We start from the raw sequence: 22,492 nt of genomic DNA, 5'->3' as shown, positions 1-22,492 counted from the left end.
TGAGTGGACATGTGGCCGCTCCTTCAGCAAGGTCCGAGCAGGCACATGGGGGGAGGGGTTTATTAGTGATTGGAAGCTCCAATGTTAGGCGGGTGATGGAGCCCCTTAGAGAAATAGCGGAAAGGTCGGAGAAGAAGGCCAGTGTTCACTCTGTCTGCTTGCCGGGGGGTCTCATCCGAGATGTGGACGAAGCCCTGCCGGCGGCGATAGAGCGCACTGGGTGCACCCGACTGCTAATTGTTGCTCATGTCGGCACCAATGACTGCTGCCATCTGGGTTCAGAAGTCATCCTCAGTTCGTACAGGCGGTTGGCGGAGTTGGTGAAGGCGGAAAGCCTCGCTCGTGGGGTGCAATCTGAGCTAACTATATGTAGTGTCGTTCCCAGAACCGATCGCGGTCCTCAGACTTGGAGCCGAGTGGAAGGCTTAAACCAGAGGCTCAGACGATTCTGCGGAGATCTGGGGTGCAAATTTCTCAACCTCCACTATCGGGTGGAGAAATGTAGGGTCCCCCGGAATAGTTCAGACGAGCACTACACGCAGGAAGCGGCTACAACGGTAGCGGAGTACGTGTGGAGTGCACATGTGGGTTTCTTAGGTTAGATAATTCCCTCCCTATGTCCGACAAGACGCCTTCTGAGACGCGACAAGGTAGCAGTAGGCAAAATGCAACAGGGAATGACAATATTAATGTGGTAATAGTAAACTGCAGGAGCGTCTATATAAAGGTCCCAGAACTGCTCTCATTAATAAACGGTCACAATGACCACATAGTACTAGGGACGGAAAGTTGGCTGAAACCAGATGTAAACAGTAATGGAGAGGCGTGTTTATAGTGATAAAAAGTGCAATAGTATCGAAGGAAATTGACGGAGATCCGAAATGTGAAATAATTTGGGTGAAGGTCACGGTTAAAGCAGGCTCAAACATAGTAATTGGATGTCTCTATAGGCCCCTGGCTCAGCAGCTGTTGTGGCAGAACACCTGAAGGAAAATTTGGAAAATATTTCGAGTAGATTTCCCGACCATGTTATAGTTTTGGGTGGAGATTTTAATTTACCAGATATAGACTGGGAGATTCAAACGTTTATAACGGGTGGCAGGGACAAAGAATCCAGTGGAATTTTTTTAAATGCATTATCTGAAAACTACTTTGAGCAGTTAAACAGAGAACCGACTGATAACATATTAGACCTTCTGGTGACAAACAGACCCGAACTATTTGAAGCAGTTAACGCAGAACAGGGAATTAGCGATCATAAAGCGGTTACATCATCGGTGATTTCAGCTGTAAATAGAAATATTAAAAAAGGTAGGAAGATTTGTCTGTTTAGCAAAAGTGACAAAAAGCAGATTTCAGAGTACTTGACGGCTCAACACAAAAGTTTTATCTCAAGTACAGATAGTGTTGAGGATTGGTGGACAAAAGTTCAAAACCATCGTGCAATATGCATTAGATGAGTATGTGCCAAGCAAGATCGTAAGAGATGGAAAAGAGCCACCGTGGTACAACAACCGAGTTAGAAAACTGCTACAGAAGCAAAGGGAACTTCACAGCAAACATAAACATAGCCAAAGCCTTGCAGACAAACAAAAATTACACGAAGCGAAATGTAGTGTGAAGGGGGCTATGCGAGAGGCGTTCAACGAATTCGAAAGTAAAGTTCTATGTACTGACTTGACAGAAAATCGTAAGAAATTTTGGTCTTATGTCAAAGCGGTAGGTGGATCAAAACAAAATGTCCAGACACTCTCTGACCAAAATGGTACTGAAACAGAGGATGACAGGCTAAAGGCCGAAATACTAAATGCCTTTTTCCAAAGATGTTTCACAGGGGAAGACTGCACTGTAGTTCCTTCTCTAGACTGTCGCACAGATGACAAAATGGTAGACATCGAAATAGACGACAGAGGGATAGAGAAACAATTAAAATCGCCCAAAAGAGGAAAGGCCGCTGGACCTGATGGGATACCAGTTCGATTTTACACAGAGTACGCGAAGGAACTTGCCCCCCTTCTTGCAGTGGTGTACCGTAGGTCTCTAGATGAGCATAGCGTTCCAAAAGATTAGAAAAGGGCACAGGTCATCTCCATTTTCAAGAAGGGACGTCGAACAGACGTGCAGCACTATAGACCTATATCTGTAACGTCGATCAGTTGTAGAGTTTTAGAACACGTATTATGTTCGAGTATAATGACTTTTCTGGAGACTGGAAATCTACTCTGTAGGAATCAGCATGGCTTTCGAAAAGACCATCGTGTGAAACCCAGCTCGCGCTATTCGTCCACGAGACTCAGAGGGCCATAGACACGGGTTCCCAGGTAGATGCCGTGTTTCTTGACTTCCACAAGGCGTTCGATACAGTTCCCCACAGTCGTTTAATGAACAAAGTAAGAGCATATGGACTATCAGACCAATTGTGTGACTGGATTGAAGAGTTCCTAGATAACAGAACGCAGCATGTCTTTCTCAATGGAGATAAGTCTTCCGAAGTAAGAGTGATTTTAGGTGTGCCGTAGGGGAATGTCGTAGGACCGTTGCTATTCACAATATATATAAATGACCTTGTGGATAACATTGGAAGTTCACTGAGGCTTTTTGCGGATGATGCTGTAGTATATCGAGAGGTTGTAACAATGGAAAATTTTACTGAAATGCAGGAGGATCTGCAACGAATTGACGCATGGTGCAGGGAATGGCAATTGAATCTCAATTTAGGCATGTATAATGTGCTGCGAATACATAGAAAGAAAGATCCTTTATCATTTAGCTACAATATAGCAGGTCAACAACTGGCATTAGGAGTGATTTAAAAAAGGAATGACCATATAAAGTTAATCGTCGGTAAAGCAGATGGCAGACTGAGATTCATTGGAAGAATCCTCAGGAAATGTAGTCTGAAAACAAAGGAAGTAGGTTTCAGTACACTTGTTCGCCCACTGCTTGAATACTGCTCACCGGTGTGGGATCCGTACCAGGTAGGGTTGATAGAAGAGATAGAGAAGATCCAACAGAGAGCAGCGCGCTTCGTTACAGGATCATTTAGTAATCGCGAAAGCGTTATGGAGATGATAGATAAACTCCAGTGGAAGACACTGCAAGAGAGACGCTCAGTAGCTTGGTACGGGCTTTTGTTAAAGTTTCGAGAACATACCTTCACCGAGGAGTCAAGCAGTATATTGCTTCCTCCTACGTATATCTCGCGAAGAGACCATGAGGATAAAATCAGAGAGATTAGAACCCACACAGAGGCATACCGACAATCTCTCTTTCCACGAACAATACGAGACTGGAATAGAAGGGAGAACCGATAGAGGTACTCAAGGTACCCTCCGCCACATACCGTCAGATGGATTGCGGAGTATGGATGTAGATGTAGATGTAGATGTAGAAAACCTGTTGAAAGATTTTGGAACTTTGTTAATCAAGAAAGTCAAAATGATCATGCTATAGCTGAGACTATTCTGAAAGGAACTGAACCATTAATTGGCGATAACCGAGCAAACAAATAGCTTAGAGTTACGACGGTGGAAACGTTATGATTGGCAAGCTGTATGGGGTTCAGGAATTAATTAATGACAAATACCCAAATGCAAGCTACATCCATTGCTTTGCGCATCAGTTCAACCTTATTACATCTTTGGCAGCCTCTGTTAATCGCAAAGCCCGCATCGTTTTTGCACATCTTTCAGGTATTTCTTCTTTCTTTTCTAACTCGCCACAGAGATCAAAAGTGTTGTATAGCATTATTCAAAAAATTTTGCTCCCTATGTGTGTCACGAGGTGGAATTACCATTCGTGACAACCAAAAGATGTTTTAGAAAACAGGGAAAATCTTATTACTGTTATGGAAGCCACTGAAACAAGTGAGAGCGTAAAACTATCTTCTACTATTGAACAACTTGGTCCATACAAACAAAGACTACAAAATATCGAATTCATTTTCTGGCTATAATTTTTCTATAAGATAATGCCTCATGCAGACGAACTATTTAATCAGCTTCAGAACAAGATAGCCGAACCGACCAAAGCAAAACAAAACATCCAGAATTTTGAAGCGGTAATGCAAAACATCAGAGCTGACATTGACTCCATCCTTAATCAAATTAGTTTCGAAAATGACGAAACTATACCTGCCAAGAAGCGACGGCATAAAAGAAGAGATGCTTTGGAAGTCTGCGATGCCATCCTTTCTGAAATAAAATTACATTTTCAGTTCACTGGACACCTCATTGCCGCCAAGTTATTTGACGTAAATCAGTTTGACAAATACATTACAAATTTTCCTGACAAATACCTTGATATTACAGACGCATTTCTGGAAAAAAAGGAAGTTGAAGGGTGAGCTTCATGCCTTCTATGCTAGGCCTGAGTCGAGAGCAGTTTCTGGTGTAGTTACGTTTCATTCGCTGATTACAGAGGATGAACTTTGTGACACATTCGATGTGACTTAAAGTTTTGAAACTGCTAATAAGGGCGCCTATCGCAAAATCAGAAGCTGAGCGGTGCTTTTCGATGCTCAAGAGAAATAAAACGTTACTCCGAAACACCGTGGAAGAAGAACGACTGAGCGTCTTAGGGACGCTATCCTGTGAAAAGCCATTCATCTGTAAAACTGAAGATTTCAATTTGAGAGTGACAGATTTATTTGCCGACAAGAAGGAGCGACGAACGGATTTCCAATACCGCCCCTACTAATTATTTTGAAGATATTTTCCCAAAGTTATGGGGCCGCTGCTTTTCGTGAGTACAGTGCTTTTAGTTTTAAATGTTGGTAATTTGATTAAATTTGCTTCGCAAAATCTAGATTACAAGTTCGAATAATTTATACAAGCAGGAGTTGGGGCTGTCGTGGGGCGACAAGCCACACCTCCCTCTCACAGGGCTGGAAGTTGTAAGAGTCGTATTCGAACCCTGTGACAGAGCAAGTTTGCTCTCTGCACATATTTCAAAATAAGAAAAGGAAACAACCAGCAAGCACAGCTCAAAGCAAAGTGGAGCACATAAATCATTCCATAACGGCTAGAGCGCAATTGTCAGCTGAGGTAGGTAGTGTCGTTAAAGTGGTAGTTCTGACCCCATCTCCACAGGCATATTAAGTTAGTAATCATACACGAAAACGCCACATACTTCTGACTGCCATACCCCGTGCGCAGTGAAGAATTGTGCTGTTGATATGTGTGCGCGCGCATGCATTTGAGTGTGCGAGAGAGATTTTCGGAGTTTGTGTTACGTTTTGTATCTCATGCAGACATGTGATAAAAATAGCTGAAGCAACCTCTCTCTCTCTCTCTTATACCAAACGCTCGCTATCATGTTCTCCGGGAATACATCAAATTATTGTTGTGCATAAGAAGGGCGCTGTTGTAATATGTGTTTATTTATGTTTCCTATATGCTTTGTTTCATATAATATCTAATGAAATATATGAATTATTGGCAAAATTTCGTAATACATTCGATGCTACCAAACTAAGTGGGATGCCTCAGCGGCCGCCACTGGAAAGTGCAGAACAAAGCTCTACACGTTGCTCTGCACCTACCCAGGTGTTTCCCCACTAGGGAGCTTCACAAGCAGGCTGGCATTCCGATGTTAAAGGAGCGCATCGAACAGACTGCTCGCCAATTCTATGAAGAGGCGCAGCGGTCTGAAAACCCTTTAACAGCCAATCTGGGCAACCGGATACATTGACACCCTACTACAAGGTGGCTGGACCTTGCGGGCTTTCAAATAAGAAAATACAATGAAAGGAGGTGATGTTGGTGGCCCTCAACTACGTACCCTCCGACTCGACGTTGAAATATTAAAAGTTTCGGCTGGTTTCGTTGTCTAAAGGATAGGATACGTAGTTGCCGCATTACAGGCCACATACTGCTGAGTCTACAGTATTCAATAAGAATACACACATAAATAGAATTGTCGAAGGTTTCTATCACTCGGCAATTGCGAATTATTAACGTAGCATATAAATTTATAAATGAAAGATTGCAATTAAATGAAATGATGAGTACGATAGTAGAAGTACTTTTGAGAATGTGGTATATTTCTGCAAAACACTTATTGGTGACAATGGTCCAGCAATTAAATAAAACATAAGTTGAATAACAGGTGCAAGATCCCCCCGCTTCTAAACTGGTACTGTTATTACTCAGCTTAGCCGCGAGTAGAGGCTGGTATATGTGACGTACAGTACAACTGGTCAGCATTTCCACCCGGAATTTGCGAATGTAAGTCGGACCTTCCTTGATCCGCCTTGGTGGGTCGTGTCGTCGGATTTCCTCCTACCTGTGCGGGGTGCACCTCTCGTAAATGTCGTCCCGTGCAGATTCTTCATTGGCGCATTGGATGTCTCTGTCGGTGGCAGCTAATTATCTGAAATTGCTGTCGATCAACTTTGGGGTATCTATTTACTCGAAATTAACATTCAGAATGCCGTAATATCACTTTTATTCCTATTAGATCAATAATGAAACACTCGTGTCACAAACTACTCGTAACCGAGAGCATGGCTACCATCGAACACGACAGGAAGAGCTCTTAACACCGACTGCCGACTTTGGTACACAGTCCGTATCTCTTACTAGTTCCGTCAGAGTTCGTGGATTTCCGATCAAGTTCGTACTTACTAAGATACGCATTTGTTAATGAACGGGTGTGAATTTTAACGAGGCAAAATTATGATAAATAGTCTTAAACATCCAGAGGCTCCTCCTAGTATTCATGTTGTCATAAATGACTTTAATTATTAAATATAAATAAACAAAATCGGTGACTTTGGCGCCAAGATGGCGGTACTTCCCATCATGTATATTTCCCAGGCTGCCGCTTGTTGCTAAAGTCCAGCGCCGAGCCCCACCCCACTACGCGCGACATGTGGTCGCTTCGTCACCTAGCCAGCCAGCGTGGGAAATGCTCTCCGACTCATGGCCGGCTACTGACTACAGCACTTCCTAACTATTGTGAATACATCAATAAGAGACAATAAAAACTGGTAAAAATGTCTTCCTCACGAGGCACCTTACACAGGAAAACAATAGATTCCTACTTCACGTAATTAATTATGAACAACAACATAGCTCGCGAGATATTCACTTCTGAACGCATACTACGACTTCACTGCAGAAGCCACGGAAATCACACAAGAGCACAGGTCGGCGACCACGCGCGAACTGCTCCACTGTCCAAGTCTTTGCGCCGACTCCGCGTCCGTCGCGCCGTCGCATCCAGCACTTCCTGTGTCCTGTGACGTACTGCTCCGAACTGCGCACTGCCCAGAATTACCCACTCCATTCACTTCGGTAGTCGCCTCCCATAGTTAACGAGCGCTGTGATTGGCTAGAGCGCTCACTCCATGTCTCCAAGTCAATGTATACTCACAAACATATTGAAACACATTCGAAATACTGGATTTACATTTAAATAACTTGAAATTAAATAAATAATGCTACGGCTGGACCATAAACACGCTATAACACACATAATTAGATACATAAACAAATTAAATAAACATATATCAAATGATAATCGTAGAGGGAGACCAAGAGATGAATACACTATACAGATTCAGAAGGATGTTGGTTGCAGTAGGTACTGGGAGATGAAGAAGCTTTCACAGGATAGAATAGCATGGAGAGCTGCATCAAACCAGTCTCAGGACTGAAGACCACAACAACAACAACATATCAAAGGAACAGAACAGAAGGTAGGCCAGTAGATTAAGGTCTCTGTGCTTTCTAAAACACTGTAGATATTTAACCAATTTCTTCATGAATAGTATATATCGGCTATAAACAAAGACATAGATGAATGAATAAATATGTTTATAAGCATGCAGCTACCGTTTATTCGTGTAACTGTGGAGTACTTATGGCCTGACGCGATCGATAGTAATCGGTCACTTTGACCTTCAGTAACTCATGTACTATTTAATTTACATGCCTGTAATTCGTACCAATTTAGGTTTACACTAATAGCTTTCTAAAGACACGTTGATCGACGAAATCGGATGAACCTTTTAGATTTTGGAAATTCGTTGCTGGGTGTTACTTGTATAATTTATCGTCAGATACTAAACTTTAAACTAACAAATATATTGAAAATCTGATTACACCATTAGAATCATCTTGCAAACAATGGTAATGTACATGTTTCTTTTGATGTATCATATTCATCTGGCTACTATTAATTTGTATACGAACTGTGAAATGTCTGCCATTAAGGTTTCACAAAGTCCGCCATCTTTGGCCTTCCCGGCGCACAGTGTCACCAAGGAATTCGCAGCCACGTGCTCAATGGAGCACGTGGTCCGGCCGTTGTACGGCATTACGCGCTTACTAGCGAGCCGCGCCTTGCCGAGCAGCCCGAGCGATGGCCGCCAACTCTGAACTTAGAATATTTTCAGGGCGCCACCACTCGCCCATTACCTCACAACCTATTGCACGAATAAAGCCGGCAGTGAGAGAAATTGTGTAAGAAAAAAAGAATGGAACCTTTAGCAGACACATGAAAAAGAGAGGAATTATAAAAGCCAAATGCCGGCCGAAGTGGCCGTGCGGTCAAAGGCGCTGCAGTCTGGAACCGCAAGACCGCTACGGTCGCAGGTTCGAATGCTGCCTCGGGCATGGATGTTTGTGATGTCCTTAGGTTAGTTAGGTTTAACTAGTTCTAAGTTCTAGGGGACTAATGACCTCAGCAGCTGAGTCCCATAGTGCTCAGAACCATTTGAACCATTTGAAAAGCCAAACGAATAGTCAGTTAAGTAGGCAAGGCACTACAACTACCAGTACTACAAAAGAAATGAGATCCAGAGATCTCCTAAAGTCAAAGTGAGTGAGTGAATGGCAGCCTCTGCATCTCCGCCTGCACACCAACATTCATTTTGTTGAGATGCGGCCTGATATCTGCATTCTGATACCTACGCGAGTTTCACTTTCAAGAGGGGAAATACGCCTCAACTGGGGAACGCAGGAATTGCCAGACTTTCCCGCAGCATTTGCAAAAAGTTGCCGCCAGTACCTTACTACACTCCTGGAAATGGAAAAAAGAACACATTGACACCGGTGTGTCAGACCCACCATACTTGCTCCGGACACTGCGAGAGGGCTGTACAAGCAATGATCACACGCACGGCACAGCGGACACACCAGGAACCGCGGTGTTGGCCGTCGAATGGCGCTAGCTGCGCAGCATTTGTGCACCGCCGCCGTCAGTGTCAGCCAGTTTGCCGTGGCATACGGAGCTCCATCGCAGTCTTTAACACTGGTAGCATGCCGCGACAGCGTGGACGTGAACCGTATGTGCAGTTGACGGACTTTGAGCGAGGGCGTATAGTGGGCATGCGGGAGGCCGGGTGGACGTACCGCCGAATTGCTCAACACGTGGGGCGTGAGGTCTCCACAGTACATCGATGTTGTCGCCAGTGGTCGGCGGAAGGTGCACGTGCCCGTCGACCTGGGACCGGACCGCAGCGACGCACGGATGCACGCCAAGACCGTAGGATCCTACGCAGTGCCGTAGGGGACCGCACCGCCACTTCCCAGCAAATTAGGGACACTGTTGCTCCTGGGGTATCGGCGAGGACCATTCGCAACCGTCTCCATGAAGCTGGGCTACGGTCCCACACACCGTTAGGCCGTCTTCCGCTCACGCCCCAACATCGTGCAGCCCGCCTCCAGTGGTGTCGCGACAGGCGTGAATGGAGGGACGAATGGAGACGTGTCGTCTTCAGCGATGAGAGTCGCTTCTGCCTTGGTGCCAATGATGGTCGTATGCGTGATTGGCGCCGTGCAGGTGAGCGCCACAATCAGGACTGCATACGACCGAGGCACACAGGGCCAACATCCGGCATCATGGTGTGGGGAGCGATCTCCTACACTGGCCGTACACCACTGGTGATCGTCGAGGGGACACTGAATAGTGCACGGTACATCCAAACCGTCATCGAACCCATCGTTCTACCATTCCTAGACCGGCAAGGGAACTTGCTGTTCCAACAGGACAATGCACGTCCGCATGTATCCCGTGCCACCCAACGTGCTCTAGAAGGTGTAAGTCAACTTCCCTGGCCAGCAAGATCTCCGGATCTGTCCCCCATTGAGCATGTTTGGGACTGGATGAAGCGTCGTCTCACGCGGTCTGCACGTCCAGCACGAACGCTGGTCCAACTGAGGCGCCAGGTGGAAATGGCATGGCAAGCCGTTCCACAGGACTACATCCAGCATCTCTACGATCGTCTCCATGGGAGAATAGCAGCCTGCATTGCTGCGAAAGGTGGATATACACTGTACTAGTGCCGACATTGTGCATGCTCTGTTGCCTGTGTCTATGTGCCTGTGGTTCTGTCAGTGTGATCATGTGATGTATCTGACCTCAGGAATGTGTCAATAAAGTTTCCCCTTCCTGGGACAATGAATTCACGGTGTTCTTATTTCAATTTCCAGGAGTGTAGATATGCGACATTTATTGGTAATATCGTCTAACTGGAGCGCAACCACGGTAACATGGTACATGCTCTTCCCGACAATTGCAGTATTTCGGTTTGTTTGTCCGTAGTAAGGGATATTAAGCACATGCGTGGTTTCGGGCACATAATGAAGAAAGTGGGTATCGTGAAAAATCTAGGCACGTGGTGGATATCTTGGCAGTTAAAGCACTGTACCTCCCACGCTTCCCTCTCAGTTTCTCTAATTCGAATTTTATATTTGCGACGAACTCGACTTGAAATATTTTCCTGTTCGCGATGTTGTCCTGGAGCACCACGCAGAACAGACGCTGTTCTTTGTGGGTCTTTGGAGACTTCATTTTACTTACAGAACGTGCATCGAAAACAAGAAAGCTCAGTTTTTCACGTAAGTGAAAGGGCAGTTTCCGAAACACTGCCTTAATCAGCTTCATTGGCTCTGTGGCGTACGCAAAACTATGTAGTTTTTCGTCTCTGACCGTTCTCATCAGTGAATCATCACCTTTGGAGCGCATCATAACTTTATACAAGCCGCGTCCAGTAAGACGAACGGTAAAATTAATTTACACAACCGCTTCGATTTTAAATTGGAAGGATTTATAAACCTCTTTCCAGTTAATAACTACCGGCGGTGGAGGTGGTAATCTTTTTCTTTGCTCGGCCGGCAAGGATACGTCCATGTCGGTTGTTGTAGCTTCGTTGGCATTGTCGTTCAGGCTAGAGCAACGGTTGTCGGTTTCCACTTGTTGCGTTGGCCCGTTAAGAGTTCCTGCTGTTGCAGTATGTTTGCGGTCTGGCCTGACATAACCATCTTTATAAGGTATTTCTCGCGATTTCTGTGCTCTAGTTCCTTTCTCGGGCGCTTTACTACGAATTCTCGCTCGCGGCCGCCTCGCTGCAGCAGAATGTTTGGTGGGTTTGGAAACCTCGCTCACGTGGGCGCGGCGCTTCCGTGAATTTGTTTCGGTTTCCATCACAATGGCCAGGTTTGCTCCCGAGATCTGCGAGTTGTCAGCGCTCGCTTTTGCAGTGCTCTGAGATGGTGTGTTCGCGCTGCTGTGAACATCTGGCGGAGCAAGCTCAACTTCAGACTGCTGCACAGGTGCAGGACCTTGCGAGACCGTGGTCCTGTGGTTGGTTGGGAAGAGCCGTCTGCCTCCCCCAATGTTCCGTGCTTTCGCGACTGCATATGAAGGCATTGCCACGAATACAGGTCGCTTCTGAACTCTTTACGCGCGTGCGAGCCCTTGGACCCATCTACGGCTGAAGCAGCTGCTTGAGTGGCAGCTCGCTGTGGGAAGTCGCTGGACACATCACAGGTGCTACCGTCACCTCTTGCAGCGTCTGACGCTGCAAATGTAGGGGGAGCACACTCTGGAAAACCATCGGGCATAACAGAGTTGCTACCGTTGCCTCTTAGTCCGTGCTTGGCCGCAGCCACGTCCGCAGAGTGAGTAGATGCGTGCTGAGCTTGTAGCGTACCATCTTCCTCGACGCCATGCTCACTCTTTGACCCCTTTCAAGTGAAGACACGTCGGTGTTTATACACTCTTGGTACGAACGGCCAGCGGAACATCTACTGTTAGAATGATTTCAGTGTTGGCAGCGGTGCCCCTCTGGCGCTCATTTCGACTGCAAAATTATTTATATTGTTGTTAATTGAAAACTAAGAACATTTCTATTTTTTCAGAGTAAAGCTGCATCCTGTTTATGTTCTATAAAATTCTCAGTTACACGACTGTTAAACTTTGACCTCCTGAATTTTTCGAACGGAACCGAGGGTAAGTTGTGACCTCTTTTCTAACTTTTGTACCTTGATCAAATTACAGTATCGTCATGAAAGTTGCTACAGATCCATTATTACGTGTATTAAATATAGTGTTGTCATTTTAGCTTTGTATCTTCATTATAAAGGTTAGTTAATGTAACTCGTTTTTACATTATTTGGTCCGGAAATTGGTTTTTACCTGACAAGTCAAAAAGTAAAAGAGGTAGCTTCGTGAAAACTTCTGCCATATATTTTTACATAAAACAGACTTTAAATGGAAAAGTAAAAGTTCCTAACTTTAATGTTATGTGCTTTTGAAATTTCGTAAAAATTGGATTTTTTGGGGAAACTAATCAGCAGAACGCATTGAGAGTCAAGTTTCACACTGACATAGTTTTACACCATCTGATCAAGTTTTGTATCGTTATTTAATTTCATTTCAGATTATTGTCTACAGTAATCCTTGGTCTGAGGTGCACGGCATGCACTTGATGCGGCCAGCTCGACCTTGGCCGAGTTATGGGGAGGAAAACCCATCTCTTTCAGTCTAACAAACAATGATCACTCACTCCAGTCTCCTATGCACAGAAATAAAGTGAAGACTGACAATAAAATAATAAGAAACCAGACAGTCTCTCTGATGGCCAACCTATAATTCTCAAACCAGGTACCTCTACAGATGGGTTACCACATTTCATCATGGTTGCTACATCTTGTAGGCCCCTAGTCCGAGAAGCAGGGACTTTCGTCAACTCCATAAGCTGATGAAACACCTGGCACAGAACGTATTCCACAATCATAAGTAAACAGCTGCAAAAACTTGCTTGTGAACAACAAACATATCATCTCCCATTGTAACCATCAATGACCTGCTCATAAACTTTTCAGTCATATTCATTGCTAATAAACAAAAAGAAAAAAACTAAGAATTTCTGACCATAAGCAACACACGGCACTAATGATACCTAACACAAATATGAATCCATAACTGCCAATACACAAAATTGAAATAACTCATTCGACACTTTCACAGTAGTGAAGATGAATAAATTCTCATTGCTCTTAAGATATGTGTTTTAGAGCGCATGTTTACTTTATATGTGTGTCTTGTTCTTGGTCCATACGACCACCTATAAAAAAATGGAATACTTTCTTAACACACAATATACACAATAAAAGTAAACCTTACATGCTGCATACTGTAGAGAGTTTAGCGATGAAGTACACAAAATAGGATATGTGTATAACCATTTGCATTACAGTACGTGACTTATCTATATGGTAATGAGAAAAAATGTAATTTCAGAATTGGCAAGCAACCAGGTTAAAATAAGAAGAAAATAATTAGATGTCTATAAAGAGATCCATGACATTTCATTAACCTTTAACTCAAAAGGTTATTTTCCAGTAATGTATGGTATGAGGTGCAGCCTCTGGTACCCCTACGTTTAAACTAAGGTTTAAGGCATATATCATTTGAAAATTTTAATTCAATTTATATAACATTTATTTTTACAGCTATTTAAGTCCTGTTTAAACACTCCTTGTTGATTTCATTGCATCAAATAAAGTCTGCAATATTTTCTTCTGTCACATAAAATCACAAACTTTTGTGTTGTTTTTTAAATAGTATACCTAAAAAACTGTTAGATAACTGAATTTCACAGTTTGAAAACTTATAGTATCTGTATAGCAAGTAAGTTTTCACATAAAACTAAATTGCAGGGTTTAAATTTGCATATATAAATTGCACTCAATAGGTATAAAAAGGACGTCTACAGGATTGGCATTCAGTGCTGGGTCTACAATTTTATTTACAACCACTTAGAACACATTTAATTTTACTTAACAGTTAACATATTTTGCTAGAGAAACAGAAAGGTTTTGATCACCATAGGTCTGAAGTTCTTCCTCTGAATGATCCTTTATTTACTTGCAGAATTGAAATCAATGGGTGATACAAAATCATTGTCATTTTCATCTATTTCTTAATGTATACCACTGACAGCTTTCTCCTTCTATCAATAGTTTCATCAAACTATGGAGTGTTAAAAATGATGTGTTCCTGTGAACACATTTTGTGCTGTACTCTAGAATATGGGTATGTAGTCCACAATGCACAGTCTAGGAAACCCATCATGTGTCAACAACCAACAAATAAGGCGATAATGCAACTGCCAATAAAACATTCAGGGGTTAGTGACTTAAGGAGGGTACAAAGGAGTATAGAAGCATTCCACCAGAGCTTACCTTGGAGAGTGAGTTCAAAAATTGTCATATGGTCTGAGAGACCACACCTCATGAGTTAGGAATTAAAAATGGTTGACTGTAACATTATACTGTAACTATAACTAATTTCTTATACTGAAGTCTATTTTCTGAATATCTATATGCACTACTTTACTGGTGTAACAAACTGGTATAACTTTAGCTAGTATGATTGGTTCGTTGATTCAGGGGAGGGGACCAAATATCTAGGTCATCGATCCCATTGGATTGGGGATGGATGGAGAATGAAGTCGGCCATGTTCTTTCAAAGGAACCATCCTTGAATTTGCCTGAAACGATTTAGGGAAATCACAGAGAACCTAAATCAGGACAGCTGTATGTGCATTTGAACCATTGACCTTGTGTTCTTTGTATGGAGCACAATTTACTTATTACCTCTTTATCTAGATAGTGCACCAGAAGTGACCACAGTTTGCAAATATTCTGGATAGCATCCTAACAGTTCTATGTCACTTAGAATATATCCTATCATATGTTTTCATGACTTGGCTTTTTTAAAAATATTTTACTTTAACTTTGTGGTTTGATGCCCTTTCTGGTGCCACACTCAACAGGATAGCTTCATTCAAGTGCACGGTCTGTCTGTGAATCATGTAAGTATTCTGTGTTATGACTATTTCTGATCTTATTTCCTAAAGCTGAGATTGGAGACCAGTCCAGCAGTTGCCTTTATAAGTGTAGAAAAATGCATAAAAGCCACATTCAGGCTGGCTGATGTACCAGACTAACAGTCGTTAATCCACTACATGAATTTAATCTCAGTCTGGTTCATATTCCTGTCTGTCCAGTTAGTGTTCTTCACACTGTTCTATTTGGGGAAGTTGGCAATTCAGGTAACAGTTAAACTCTTAGAATATAAATAAATAAGCAAATTGAAAACTAAATATGTAAATTGTAATGTTCATCAGAAAGAGATGTATTAATTGTAAGAGTTTTCCTTAAAGGTGAAATATATACAAGCTTACCACAGGTAACTACTTAAGGAAACTTTGGTTTGAAAAATAAATATTGGGTGTAATGAAAGATGATGTATGTAGTTCTAAAGACAGAGCCTAGAGAGGCATAACAAACTATACAGTATCCATATTTATATTTGAAATAAGTTTGAATTACAATGATATGTAAGAAAGTGTTTCTCCATTGTTTTCTGGAGGCAAGTTGTAATTCTAGGTAAGTACCAGTAGTCCAGACCAGAAATATTCTTATGTTCATGGAAAATATTCCTTCCACCTTCAGTATGAATTTTGAGTCACAAGGTAGAGAACAAAGATAGATTCGACTGACTTTACACTGCAGGAAACCACAAGAGCATTTTCAAGATGAATCAACAGTTTGCTCACATGGGAAAGCACACTTAATTCTACAGTTGTGCATTTTGTATCACGTATTCCAAAAGCATGGTATGAAAGTAGTTCATATCACTCCAAGGATAGATTATGTGGGTACAGAAAACATCATAGTTCAGCTATCGGAAAATAATGAAAATGATAACAAACAGAAAATCTTTCAACATATAATACACAATTTTATAATGAAATTAATTTTTCTTTTAAATACAGCATTAGGAAACAAAACCTGTTTCATTTAAATTTCAAACATTTACATAACTGTCGGGGCCTATAAAAATCCATTAGAATTGTTCAGACATTTGCAAGAAACACTATTCACATTTTCACAGTATTTAATGAGTATTTACTACAAATATAAACAAAAGCTTAATGATTAGTAACACAGTAAAACCTTTACGGAAAAGCACATAGACAAAACTTCAATAATGAAGTTATTTGATAAATTCATTTCAGCACAATATACAAGGTATTGTTGCTGCTGTCATGAAATATCCTATGCTGTTTTCCAGAAAAGGTTTAACTCTATTACTTATAATGTACAATATAAGTTTAGAAGAATATATTACTTCAGTCATCAAAGCAACACTAATTCAACTTTGAATTAATGTCCATTGTAGCGGTGAACACAGTTCAGATCAGCACAACAATAAGCCAATTATAATAATCAGCTTCAGTTTCATTGTTTATTTTGTATTTCAACAGGACTGTAAGCTGTAAATGGCCACATTATTTTTTAGTCATGGAACAGCTTTGTACTTCCTCTTCATTTTCACATTTTTGAGTGTCTGTACTGAAGGCTGTACCATTTTCACACATGAACCTGAAATCTAGTACTTGTTGGTTATGGAAACCATGAGAACAATAGTGGAAGATACGACAGTCTAATGGGTCTGGATAGTAGCGATAAAGTTCTTTACTGGAGCACACAAACCTTGAACTGTCATGATTTGATTTTTGATTGGTTTGGGCATTAATAGCAGATAGTGTGTATGTGGGAAACAGAGATTCAGTAGTAACTGTTTCAGATGCATCTTTCAATGACTGTACCTTGGGTGTTATTGTTACATAATCCACATTATTTCCTGATGATGTCGGTGGAATGTCAGTCCCTAATACTTGTTCATCTGACTTTGTTTTCCCTTCACTACCCTTAAATTTTTGGAAAGTAATTTGTTCAAGGGAGTTTGGCTGTTGTAGGTTCTTCTCAGTGTGTTCAGATAGAAATCCAGCAGTTTGAGATACATGTGATAAGTGATCAGTATGTTTATTATGAAACTTGTAACTGACAGGAGACAAGGTTGTATACTGACTTTGCACATGTAAACAGCCAGCATTTCCTTTGCAGCTATCTAAGCCATCAGTCTTTACTCTGAAGTCGTTTTCTAATACAGCCTGCCCAAGAGCAATTTCTGTAGATGGCACCACTGTTATGGATTCTTCAGGATGTGTGGAAGTATCTTGCTGAAAAATTGGCTCTGTCTTTTGTTCCACTTTGAATTCATTCACTGTACCTAAAATTCTTAACATATTTCCTGTGTTCTTTGTTGAGTCTGTTGATGTTATCTCATCTTTATTTGGGATAAGTTCCTTATCTGTTGAAAAGTAATTATCAGATACTGATATAATGGGGTCATTTTCACTTTTTGTGAAAGTCTCAGTTGTTGTATGTATCTCATCATTTTGTGTTTTCTTAGTTTTATGCCTGTTGTTCCTAACTCTAGATTTGTGATTGGCACCATCTTTTGATCGAATGACTACTGGGGGAAGCAGAGGAGTTGAGTGTCTTACATGATAGGCTAGGTGTGGCTTGGGTGGGTGAAAAAGGTTAGGAATTTGAAGAGTAGAAGTACCTTGTGAAGTTGTAGTACGAAGCGTTGTATTTTCAGATGAACTGTTTCTTTTGGCTTCCTTACCATCATTTTGTAATGGATTTTGAAACTGGTTATTATTTTCATCAGATTCTTTTATGTGTTTTTCAGTATATTGTGGAAGACTACTTGAATTAAATTGTGCAACATTTTCTGAAACTAAATTTCCAGTGTTTTGATCATCCAGAGTTGTGTTAAGAACCACAGGCAATCCATTTTCTAGTAAGACATTTGGCCCAGAAAACAAGTCCGTATCCATTTTGTGACCATGATCCAATAGTGATGGTAGGGTGATGGAATGGTCTGTCCTCTCTTCATGAAAATTTGTAACTTCAGGAAGTTTAAGATGCTCAATATCTGGAACCTGAGTTTCTGTAACGTCTTTTACATGTTCATAAGAGCTTGTTTCATTAATGGCTTCTGTGCTGTGCTGATGCATGACATTTTCTTTCTTTGCATCACTTATATCTTTTTGTGACCTTTCAGTGGAACCAAAATTCGTATTCAAAACTTCCTTGTACGTCACATTAAGCTGAGCATCATCATCATTTGAATCAGAATCATAATAATCATACTTCTCATCCACAAGTGAAACAGGTTCCTCTAGAGATATTTCTGGACTTTCAGTCACAGGGATACTCTCAGATTTCTTATGTTTGTTATTCTCACCATCATGTTCACTTGTGGCTTTCTGGGAACTGCTTTCCAAGTGTTTATTTTGGGTAATTTCAAGATCCTCTTCTATTTCTACTGCTGGTAAGTTATATTTATCCTCAGAATCACTTGCATTTGCACCTGTGCTAGGTACCTTTGTATAAGATACTGTCAATTCAGTTGTAGAGGAGTTTGATTTTTCAGTAGATGTAAGTGAGTGTGGAATGGAAATATTAACGTCAGGGGAAGATTCACTATCATGAGCCAGACCAGAAGCTGTTGTTTGTTCCATAGGGTAATTAATTATTTCATCTGATTCGTCTTCAATGTCTTCTATGTAGTAATCATAATATTCATATTCGTCATTATAGGGTGCTGATGTTTTATTATTTTTACTGGGGAAATGGGCTAATTGCTCTTCTGCTGAATGTAGTGAGGTTTCTGTATTGTGAGTATGATTAGAACTGCCAACTGTTCCCTCCTTGTTTGTTATGTGTTCCAACTCATCTTTATAGTCACATGTATCATTTTCTGCACAAATTTTCACATTTTCTTGATTATTACTGGACCTGCTAATGGAAGGCAAGGTAGTTATGGTTCCCTTAGAATCTGTATCACTTTTATTGCTATCTGCTATTAGAAGCTCATCTGAAGAAGTATGGGCCAAATCTGTTGTTACTGTGTCAATACTTTCATTATTAGAATGTAAATGTGTACTGTAATCAGCTTCAAACTTACTGGAGTCTTTGTATGCTGTCAAATTTGCATTTTCCTGTTCAGGAGGTACAAGGTCAGCTTCATAACTGTCATCTATATAGTCATAATATTCTTCCTCAGTTTCATTGCTTTCATCAGTAACTTCATGTTTTATTCTTTTGTGAGATGAAGGTGTGGTTGGTGGAAAATCTAGTTTCAGGTCCATTTTCATCCATTTTCTTCTGTTACTTTGCTCAAACTTATTCTCACTGCTTGACGTTTTTGATGGCTTACTGTATCTGAGCAGGGAACCTGCAGCTATTGGTGTACTTGTTGCATTATTCTTGCTTCTGGAACTAAAACTGTGAATTTTTGCTGAAATATTTTGCTTTAAATTGTCAGACTCACCACTGGAATAAGTGAATAAGTCTAGTGGTTTCAATATTTGGCTTGTATCCCTTTTGTTATGTGTGTGCTTCCTATTTTGTTTCCTGACAAAGCTGTGCTCAGGTTGTGAGTAGAGTCTGCAGTCAACATCTGCCCAGTTGTCACAGTTTCCCTCACGCTGATTGAAAACTGTTTTGTGTGGGCATACAAATGTGGATACTAGGGTCATGACGCCTTTCACCTTCTGACAGAGATGAAATCCCTGGCATTGTGTTTCCACATCTGCATAAAGGCCTTCTGTGGGCTTGTCTTCACAAGTAAATGAAGTTTCTGGCAAGCTATCTACCATATAGTCTGGACTTCTTGCAGCACCTGTAACATGAGATATTTCAATTTTATTGACTAATTTAACTAGTAAACGTTTCATAGTACTTGAGCTGTGACACGATTTATCCTAATTCTGTGCAGATATTTAACTAGAGTATGTGGTATTTTTCTTCAAAAGCAAAACAGAGAGCCTTGGAATTAAAAATTTGGGTTATGCTTGGTAAAACAAAAGGTGTTATGTTTTCAAGAAGTATAATCTTAGCATATATTTTACTTGTATAATTAGTATGCTTATTATGAAAATGCATTTAGAAAGATCTGTATTCATGCAAGACAACTATACAGTTTTATTAAAATTTTGTATTTACAAAAGATTCGCATTGTATGTAGAGAAAGATACAACACTCTGGAGCATGACAGAAAAAGTTAAAAAACCATAAGTGTCACTTTAAAAGGAAAAGCAACTTAATGTGGTACCGTATTTACAAATTTATGTGAGTTGGAGCAAATGAACTACTCATGCAAAGAATGAATTTCCATTATCATTAATTTGGGGCAGATCTAATTCATTTTTCCTGAACTGATGAAATTCAATTTAAAAATTGTAAATGGAAATCACAATATTGTGTACGTTTTACAGTACTGATTTATTTTGCTAATTGATTCTCAGCTTATAAGGCCTTTTACTGACTGCCATCATCAAAAAAGGTAAAACATTCATCAACAACATTGAAAAAGATGTTACACATCAAGAATAAGGTATGAGCACAGAGAAAATGTCATCTTTGACACTGCACTGATAATGCAATTAAAAATATTAAAGTTAAAATGTAAATAAATATAAAAGGAACAAGCCAGAAAAACACTAACACTAAACTTGCAAAAACAGGGCCTATACAACATTTTAAATGAAATTAACAATCCTAATAAAATAAAATTTGTATGTGACAATAATACTTAAGAATAATTTGATGAGGTATTCCATATGGAAGATGATACAGAAATAAAAGAATATATGGAGTACATATACAATTGCAGTAAAATACAGGAAAAATGGAGGAATTGAGTGGAGTAGACAGAACAGAAGCATTGGAAAACTGTGAAGATTAAATCGAGTTTAGAAGAGGTGAAGTACTGAGCAGTGTTTTGTTATTCAATATTAAATCAGGACTGAGAATCAAATGTTTTTTAACTTGCAGGGCTTACAAAAATTAAGTTTTGGCATTTGTTTGCTAATTGGAGAACATGGGACTGTGGCAGATAGCTGTTCCCCTTGCTCAGTACACGCTCAGAAAATGTGGACTCATAATTCTACAACTCCTGCTGCATCCATTTTCAGCCACCGTAGTTGCTGTGTGTCTGCCTGAGTATCACAACCATGACAAATAATTCTGCATACCTCTCTGTTCGCTACTAATTGGATCATATCTTGCAATTTAAAATACACTGACTGGTTGGTTGGTTGGTTGACTGGAGATTAAGGGACTAAACATAAAGGTGATCGGCCCCAAAATACACTGAGCTGTTGCGTTCCTCATATAGTAGGAAATTCTATAATTGCAGGATTTCAGTGTTCTGGTTAAACTCTGTGATTTCTGTCCTAGGTGTGGGGTTGCACACCACTTCCTGCAAACATTGGAGGCAGCAGGAGAGTGAGAGCATATAGGAGGGGTATAATTTTCTATTTTTGCTTTCAGTGCAAGATGTGACCAGCCTGGATAGCCAAGGGCATTAAAGCACCCACTTCTAGGACAGGGGAGGAGTGCTGGCCCTGGATCAAATCTGCCTTGCATATCAATGATTGGGCCCAGTGTGCTGGCTAGCCAGGATGTGGTGTTTAGGTGGTTTTCCCCATCCATCTAGGAAAATGCTGGGCTCATTGCCACATCCCACCTCAGATACATGAGGTGTAAACACTTTATAAAACAATGTCACATTTGACCATGCGATTACAAGACCGTCTGATTACTACACAGGCAGTAGCTTTAAAAGGATTTTGGGAATGACAACCCCACTGTAACAATATCTACATAAGAGTATGGTTGGTTCTCCATGAAACTGGAGAAGAATCATAACAGTCCTGACTCAACATTGGCTGGATAAAGGACACCAGAAAGAAAAAGAATGCAAGATGTAGTCAGTCGGGATAAGGAGTATAGCCTTTGGTTGAGGCAGTACATTTCATTGTGTATAATTCTGCTTTGAAATGTTCTTTGGATATGGAAACAGATAAGAGATGGTGCACCATTGAGTGGAAAGTTGCGTGTTTGTGAGTTACGAGGTGCTGGGAGTGAGAAGGTTTTTCTGTGTCTGTATTTGTAGTTTTCTATAAATTTTGAACAATATGTTTGTGTACTGATGTCAATAGTTAGACTGAGAAAGTTTATGGATTTGTTGCCAATCTCTATCGTGAACTGATTGTCTTCTTGTTGACTGTTTAAGTTATGAAAAAATGTGTTGAGCTGTCTTGTAGTTACTGTCCACATACACAGAACATCATACGTATATCTGAACCAGTGTGTGGTATTTGCACTGAAAGATTTTTTATTCAAAGAAATGTTGTTCAAATTAATGATGAATAGTTCAAGAAAGTATGGACTTAGAGAAGACCTCTTGGGCAAGCCATTTAACTATTTACACAGAGGCCCTTGGAACTGGGAGTAGTAGTGCAGAAGCATGCCTAAGTGGCCAGTTT

At 40.9% G+C, this 22,492-nt stretch overlaps 1 protein-coding gene across 1 annotated transcript in view; it reads right to left on the bottom strand.

The window, feature by feature from the left end:
• Positions 1 to 14,010: 14,010 nt before the first annotated feature.
• The window catches only part of LOC124556429, a 466,451-nt gene continuing 457,969 nt past the window's right edge, over positions 14,011 to 22,492 (bottom strand). Inside the window, exon 11 of the mRNA XM_047130385.1 lies at positions 14,011 to 19,842. Within this exon, the coding sequence (XP_046986341.1) occupies positions 16,592 to 19,842 (3,251 nt within the window). The 3' untranslated portion in view covers positions 14,011 to 16,591. The remainder of the gene's footprint in view (positions 19,843 to 22,492) is intronic.

This window comes from Schistocerca americana, chromosome X, assembly GCF_021461395.2.
Source record: "Schistocerca americana isolate TAMUIC-IGC-003095 chromosome X, iqSchAmer2.1, whole genome shotgun sequence".
NCBI classification, from domain to species: Eukaryota; Metazoa; Arthropoda; class Insecta; order Orthoptera; family Acrididae; genus Schistocerca; species Schistocerca americana.
This window is presented reverse-complemented; position numbering and strand designations above follow the sequence as displayed.